Source organism: Semicossyphus pulcher, unplaced genomic scaffold (genome assembly GCF_022749685.1).
Source record: "Semicossyphus pulcher isolate SPU_LCO1_2020_fin unplaced genomic scaffold, fSemPul1.0.p SCAF_20, whole genome shotgun sequence".
Classification (NCBI taxonomy): domain Eukaryota; kingdom Metazoa; phylum Chordata; class Actinopteri; order Labriformes; family Labridae; genus Semicossyphus; species Semicossyphus pulcher.
The window spans coordinates 19,505,864-19,514,261 of record NW_027211694.1 but is presented as its reverse complement, the minus strand read 5'-3'; the positions used below and the strand labels follow the sequence as shown (position 1 = coordinate 19,514,261).

The 8,398-nt window shown below is 40.4% G+C and overlaps 1 protein-coding gene across 1 annotated transcript; it reads right to left on the bottom strand.

The window, feature by feature from the left end:
- Positions 1 to 745: 745 nt before the first annotated feature.
- LOC138599861 (NXPE family member 3-like) lies at positions 746 to 4,612 on the bottom strand. Its single transcript, XM_069671616.1, has 5 exons — positions 4,241 to 4,612; positions 2,791 to 3,092; positions 2,355 to 2,425; positions 1,383 to 1,589; positions 746 to 1,299 (listed from the first exon to the last, which is right to left on the bottom strand). The coding sequence occupies exons 1-5, from the start codon at positions 4,415 to 4,417 to the stop codon at positions 746 to 748; spliced, it is 1,311 nt and encodes a 436-aa protein (XP_069527717.1). The 5' UTR covers positions 4,418 to 4,612.
- Between the last annotated feature and the right edge of the window lie 3,786 nt (positions 4,613 to 8,398).

Genomic DNA, 8,398 nt, shown 5'->3' with positions numbered 1-8,398 from the left:
CCCGGGGACAGCAGACACAGGCATGATGGGGAAAAAAGGCGATCCTTAGGTATATAACTGCAACAGGTATGTGCAGAGATGTTCAAGGTATGTGGACACGAGTTAGCGCAGACTCAGAGAGAGGGATTGATCGCGAGCCCAGAAGTGTTAGTGTGAACTGCTGTTGATCATTTCACGATTGGTTCGAGTAAATTTATGACGAATAAATAAATATCTTCACTGACCACACCCAATTTAACCCCAGCGTCAGGGAAGTTAACAAAGTAAGAATGACAATAACTCCAGTTTGGATTAAAAGTCATTTCTGAAACTTTTAACATGCTTACAAGTATGTACATAAGACTTTAAATTGAGAAGGATTTTGTGGATTTGGGTTTCCAGGGGCTTTAAGAACCGGAATCGATAAGCAGAATCTGAAGCAGAATCGTTAAAATCAATACCCTAGCAAAACGATACCCAACCCTAGTGCTCATTGCACTCAGGTGCGCAGCAGTCAGAAGGAGAAGGGAACGTAACAAGCATTCACCACTGTTTTTTATGAAAGCCAAGTTAACTTGGAGCTGTTTTCAGCCCTGTTCCGTCACTAAAATAAAATAATCATACCTACTTAGTCTATGCATGGACTGCTGAAGGAAAATCCAGCACTTAGTAGAAACACAGGAGAACAAAAAAACGTGTGGGAGAAATTCAAGCAAATGGGTGTTGGCTGAATTTCCCAAAAGTCTGTCATTGACCAAATCCACATCTAGCTGCCTTTTTGGGGGCACACGTAGGTCAAGAGAACATCAATCATATTCTTAATAATGGGAGGTTGTGGATGAAGCAAATGTGGCAGGTGGTGAGCCAGAGTCATCTCCCAGGCGTCCACCAGATGAACATTAAGTCCTTTAAACATGGCTCTGAGGACCTTGTCTTCCTGTAGGGAGTACCAGTCACTGTTGATAAGCGCCGAACTAAGTGTCAAAGTTTTAGGGTTTGGAGTCCTGATGACAACCAGAGTACCTGGAGACCTGTTCAGCAAACGCACCACTGCCCTGCGGATGCTCTGAAGCCGTCGGATGTAGAGCTCAACTGGGAAAGTACCGAAGTGAGCCCAGACGCCAAAAACTATGACAGTGTTGTCACCGCCAGTTAACCCATCTATTTCATTGGCAATGTAATGCAGCGCGCTGCTTGACATGGTGTAAGAACGAAGAGGAAGACCGTGGCAGCGGTATGTTGCCAAGAATTGGTTTGCTTTGTCCAACAACATGAAAGGTCCTGCTTGTCTCATGCTGTACAGGTTGAACTCCTTGGCATCTGAAAAAAGTACAGAGGGGAGAGGTTAAGCAGAGGTGTAAACAAAATAAAACTGTTGCCAGAAATCCCTGTGGATCAGCTACCTGGTAGGAAAGCATCGAGGTATTCAAACCACTGCCTGATGGTGGAGTCTCCATACAGGTGGACAATCTTGCCTTTCAGACACTGATTGACGGCAGAGGTGGTGTTGAATTGGCGAACTTTGATTCTACCAAGTGCTCTCCACACACCCTGGTAGTAATAGCCAGAAACTCCAGACTTCCCAATGCTTTCCTTGTCCTCAGGTTGACCTGAGAGAAAAGGATGTGGGAAGAGTTATTTTATATTTTACTGATTGTAAATGCCTGTCTGATCTAATGAGGTTCAGTTTAAGCAATACTCAAATATTGTGCATTTATTGGACTTTGTACAGCTGCAGATAAAAACATGTATGTGGTTCTTACTGTGATCAACTCTAATTTAGTAGTTTTGAAATAAATTAGCACTTTGGCTACAAAGGCAATGCAAAGTACAATCAGCCCATTCTTGGTTTTCTTCTTTTCCTGTGACTTGTTTAGACAAAAGGGAAAATATGGAACACTATCAGCCTTATTAGTTACAAAAGTTGCCTTTTCAGGGATCAAAACCTTAACTGACTTAACATCACACACCAACCTTTGAGTATGGTCTTCCAGAAATAATAACAATGCAAACGCTAAAATAAGAGATCCATTTTGACTGCCTTGGATTCTAGTGTATCTACTAAAAACAGCCACTGAAACTAACATGAAAATGTTCATCATTTAAGCAGAACATTGGCAGTTGTTAACTTGTAATAAAAAGTTCTAGCTCTTGAGCTGTGTTTTTATGGTTTAATGAGCCTTTTATGGGATATCATTACTCCGGAGCAACTACATAGACAGCGACTCTTTTCTGCCAACACTTTGCTCTGGCGTCAATACAGAGCTAGGTTGTGTGCGATTTTTCCAGACACTTTTACTTTCATGGTCTTAAGCACACAAGGTTATGAATTGTTATCATAGGTAATGGTGAAGGTAGGAAAGATCCTGCTTTACCTTTCCTTTGAGGCAAAACAGCGACATTAGCAGGTCCTGAAGCCTTAATGAAGACTTTCATGTTGACACCCCTGAAGAAAAGCTCACATAATAAAGTATCTCATACACACATTCAACATGTAAAACCAACGTCATGTTATTTATCAGAAGAAAATGCTTTAACATTCAATAATTCTGCTTCCTTAGTTGGACTTTGAAGATACGCTGTCTACTTTGTTAATATAAGTCAACGAATTGATTCAGACTGTTTTTTGTTATTCTTACTCTGGTAACATCTTTAGACTCAATCTTTACTGCCTGTTGTTACAAACTTGACATATTACACCAAGAAGAAACATAGTTAGCTCTACTGTATATATATATATATATATATATATATATATAAATATGTATTATAATTGAAACTAAATTAACTTTTTTCTCTCTCCTCCCTCACCTTTGGAAAAGCTTATCCTCTGTGGCCTTGAGTGTTTGGAGTTCTTTGGTGTCTCCTTTCACATGGTTAATCCTGTCATCACAGCTCAGCTGTTTTGGCTTGTAGCAGAACCAAGGCTCACCCGTCCGGAGGTCCGTGAAGTTGCACAGTGGCTGCCCGGTTTCACGTAGGCAGACGTTACAGATGGTAGTTTGAGAAATTGAGCCTGAGCGGAAGAGGCTCTTGAAGGAAACCCTATCAGGCTCTTCTTTGTTCAGCCTGCGCAGCACTGTGACAGCCTCACTAGGGTGAACCAGCGTCACCTGATAGTACAGAGAACCAGAGTTTTCACTCAGTCATGTCAAGTTACCCGGCAGCTTACTTCATAGAGCAAATGTTTACTGATTAGCTACATGAAGCTAGCAACAGTTGTTAACGTGCTACTGACAGTTTTAAGGTGAGAAAAACTACAGCTGGTGATTAGAAATAAGAAGGAGAATTGTTTTTTTTGTTGTTTCTTTGAGTCAGTAGAGAGGAGCGAGGAGTTATCACAGTTATATTACAAACTGTCTGCCCAAGGCTAATTCATAGATTAGCAAACTAAATAGTTAAGCACAGAATGAAATTGTTGTGTATGAGCCACATCGGCACCGGTCGTGGCTGTAGTTTAATGGCAGTTACGACAGTCTGCCAGAAACAAGTGTTGTAAAAATCAGGAGGTTTTTCAGAGTTGTGATTTGCAGAGCACAATAAAGTAAAGTGTGTAAATTGGAGATGCGGTCCGCACGTTCTTCAACACAACAGAAATTAACCTGGCACCCTCTTGTTAGCGAGTACAACTGGTCCTCTTACCACTACAGCCAGCCATTCTAAGTGACAAAAAACAATCCTGACATTTATGTACGGGCACCACAAATCAATCAGTGACAAACACTCGACTAGCTAACAAGCCAGGTAAAGCAAGTGCAGACACAGTTACCTGCTAGTAAGTGCTAACAGTTGAATAAAATTATACTAGATATTCACTCACCAAAAAATATGGAGCAAGGACTTCTTGGGCAGTCATATAGTGCATTAACTACACAACTAGCCAATTAATTGATTGATAAAAATAAAAACAAGAATACTCTTAATTAAAGCCTAAATATTAAAACCCTGTTTTAAGTTTCTATGGTTTAAAGAAATATCGTCAAGAGTCTAAAAACATAAGAACCAAGCTGTAAACATGTTTATTTGGGTAGTAAAGTTGGGCATTTAACATGGAGATCAGTGGAAATTGGCTCACTATTAGAGGCAGCCTCCAGTGGTTATTAAAGGTACTGCAGTTTTTGGCACTTCCACAATGACTTAATTTATTGGTTCTGGAAGTTGACACTTGTTAGCAACAGTAAGTCAGTGGGGAGAGGTTTATATAACATATTTTAAACACCTATAGAACAATTACATTTAAAAAGATAGCCTTTAGCATTACCTCAACCTGTGCACTTCCTTCCCAGAGTAAAGAGAATACAGCAGAGTAGGAGCCATTGAGGTGATCCACCACTTGCCCGGCCACACCTGCTCCAAGTGTCTTGTTGTGCAACCGTGCAATTAAGACATCTCCTCCAGACTTCTTGGCTTGACCTTGGAAGTCGTATATTTTGATCATAACCTCCAGCTGATCCCCTACATGCCACTGCCCCCCCTCCCTCTTCCCTGGGAGAATGGTGAAGGTGCTGTGGGCAGGATCACTTGTCTGCTTCAGTGGAAGAGGAGCTGGCAAAAGTGGAGTTTCTGGCCAAGCAATCAAGTCTAATATGAGGCGTTCCTCTACAGCGTCTGTAGAGGACAGTGGCTGGAAGGTGCAGAAGCCATGATGCTTCTGAGGATCAGTGGTAGCTCCCTGGAGGTTGATGGTGGAGATTTCTTCATACTTTAACTGGCAGGGGGTTGAGACAGAAAGATTGTGACAAAGATGCCTTAAACAAATGTAAGAAAAGCAAATGAACTAAATAAAACAAAAAGGACAAGAAGGACATTTTTTTCTGCTCTACACAACAAAATGACACAATATTTATGGATGGTAACAATCGTTGATCTGTTAGTTGTAAGCTGCTGGAATTCACTCTTAAATAGTTCTTGTTCTTTGTAGGTCATGGCGCAGGTGCATTTAGGACCTGCTCCACTTTTGCTTGTTATATGGCGCAAAATCTGGGCACACAGTAAAGCACATATTTAGTCTCTTAATTAATCAAAGATGTATTTTGCGTATAACATTAATCATATATAATCGCTTTCTTATGGCATAGCACCAACAGTGGTTGGTGCATCTTACCACACCCCATTTTAAGTCCAAGAGGCCCACAAGTGCTACTAATACAATATGGACGCCAGGTGTGAACAAATCTGCTATTTGCACTTTGCACCTTTTTGCACTGCAGAAAGACTGGGCACTTTGTTTTTGTGACGATCAGGGGAGCATTAAGTAAAGCCAGTACATCTCACTGATTCCCCCAATGAATCTTTGCAGATCACAGCGTGGGAGATTGAGGTAAAGTAACGCAAATAGTTCAGGAAGGATTATAAGCTTTGAACACAACAGGGCAGTTAGATGCAGAATCAAAAGTGTAGCGTAAATCGGTCGATTAATTATTTAATAATTAATTAGACTCGTCATAGAATGCCTGCACTCTATATTGACGAGAAGTTAACTTTAAAGTTAATTAAAAGACTTAACCTATCATAGGTATTTAACGGGGCACCACCCAATCTTGACAAAACAGGGAAAACGTATAATTAATTACCTAATTATTTAATTCAGTCTCATAATCTGAAAGTTGCTACAGGTTAGAATTGAGTTCGTTTCGCGGTGTACAGAGGCTTAGTACTTCACACACACAAAGACACTTGAATCAGTACTTTATAAATGAAGAATTTATTGACTAATACTACTAAACATACATGAGATAACTAAATATGGTGATGAACGTGAAATGACAAACAGGATGAATATGATGAAAGATGGATTGAAACCTGTTCAAAGGAGTGAAGTGTAGCAGCTGAGATATTAGGAGGTATATCGCCTAAAACCTTATACTAACCTTCCTAACAAATCTGTGACTAAAGCATCAACCCCAATATACAGTAAAACCAAAGTTAGACCTCCTCGGAGGGTGAGGAGGGTCAACCGCGTTGCTGATGAGGCGTGTGGAGAGCGTCAGGTCGGAGTGGTTCGGTGCTGATGCTGGGGTTTGTACCCGGGTTCCCTCGGAGCGGCACCGCACGGCCGGTTCGGTCTCTCTAGATGATGACGTGCCGGTCAGCCCCGCATTGCGGCCTGAGCCGGATGGAGGCTGAATGCGTCTTCTGGATTCGGGACTGAGATTCTGTCTGAGCACCGGGGCTTGAGCACCGGGAGAACTAGAGTCTGTATTTTGAGCAGTCAGATCTAATCAGATCTAATGCTGGAGCAATAGGGACACGCGAGGTCTTCAGCACCGTCCCTGGATCAAAGCCGGTGGTTCCTTATTTCCCCACAGCTAATCAACTAAGACAAACATTAACCGACTGTAATCCCATGGTTTATCAGGTGACGTCCTTCATCTGGTGTCTGTGGAATGTTGGTCCTGCAGACGAAGAGTTATAAAGTTTCCCCTGTGGACACAATCTTTACTTTATTGGTCCCCAGAACAGAGCTAGTGGTCTAGCTCTCTTCCTGGTGGGGTCAAATGACCAGGTCAGGCCTGGATCAGGCCTATCCTGATACCACGCTACAAAAGTCATATTTAAATATATCCTCCAGATACTTTTAACTGTACTTTCAAATCCGTAGTTTTATGTGTTTTTATGATACTGACTGCTTTATTTTTTTATGACACTGTGTATGAAAAGGCCCAACTAGGGACAAAAGTTCAAATTAGCTAAGGCTATAAACTCTTCATGCAACACATCAGTTTCGTGCTCTGTACTGGAACTATGTTAAATTTTATTGTTTCTATCAAATAGAGTAAATTCAAATTCACGAGTATCTTAAAGTCCAACAGAAATCGCATTTAGTTATCCCAAACTACTGAAGTAGTTCTGTTTGGCCCTTCTGACTCCACCAGTCAGATCTGTCATGAACTTGGCCCACTGTCAACATGTGTAAAAACCTCTGCATAAAACCTGCCAGATCTTTAACAGGTACATAAAAGCCTGAGCATTACTCCCCCGTACTCGCCTCCCTCTACTGGCTCCCTGTCAATTTTTGATTTCATTTTTAAAATTGTATTTCTTGTTATGAAGTCATTTCATGGATCGGCTCTCTCATATTTATCAGAACTCTTATTTTTTATTTCATTTTTATATTTGTTTGTGATCATTTGTTGTGTGTTTTTACAGTTTTATCTGCCACTGCCTGTGAAGCACTTTGGTCAGCTCACATTGTTTTAATGTGCTATACAAATACATTTGACTTGACTTGACTGAAGTGTGTTTTGGGCATCATTTGGTTTAAGTAAATAGTTTCAATATTTGTCACCTATTTGTTTATTTTGTGTCTTCAGTGGGAAGAAATGGGAACCAGTAGTTTGGAACACAGCGATGGTTTTAAAATTGCAACAAAAGATTTTTTTAAGAAAATTACCCAGAAACTCATATTGCATTTATTTGCAACATAAACGTGACCGTTATCTGAGACACATTAAAAGACAGTTAAAAAGAGTAGCCTGAAATCTGACCAATATTCAACATTTCATACAGGGTCCACTTTTAAAGTGTTCCCAGGAAAACCAAGTTCTCACCTTCAGTAGGTCCAGGTAACCAAGAATAAAGATGAAGACAAACACAGCCAGGAAGAGGAAGCAGCACTTTGGAAGGTTTTTGCAGAACTTGTGTCTTATACAACCTTTGACCTCCATGTTTGGGGATCAGTCCTCCTCTGGTTCTGAATTAAAACATACAACAAAAAACTAATTGGTAACTCACTCCTAGTTAAGCTTAAAATAAAAACTTAATTGTTACAGTCCATATGAACGGCCCTCTTTGTGTGTTTGCTTATATATTAGGAAATGGCCGAGGCCATTATCTTTTTTTCAGAGCGGGGTGATATATAGTTATTCTGATTGTGTAAAGATTGTCTTTGTAATAATGTGTAAGAAAGATGTTGATTTTAACATTGGCCTCCTTTTTCCCCTCTGCCCTAATGCCCTTAAATTTCCTGCACTATGTTATGGTAACATAATGCCGGATCCATTAAGCTCTATGGGGACATTTTTGCTGTTGTCTAGCAGTGTTGTTCTCTTGACTTTTGAGGAAACAAAAATGAAAACACATATTACCAAAACGTCCCATCGACACTTTCAGTTAGGCACATGATGTCATGTGATAACACAGAGACGAGACGAAGTTTGGCATGCTTGCACCTCAGCGAGGACAACAAAGGAAATAGTCAGGCTGGAATGTCAGGTCACTATCAGGAGTTTGTATTACAGGTTTTACAAGAGTTAGAGTTACGTTTTCTGCAGTCTGGCTACAAATACAGGCATTAAGGTCATTAATTATACTTTCTTGTTCTTCAGGTGTTTCCAATTGTTTCTTTAAACTTCTACACTTCAGATTTTAAAAACTGTACTTTTTATTCATCAAAATTCATTTTTAAGTTTCAGTTACT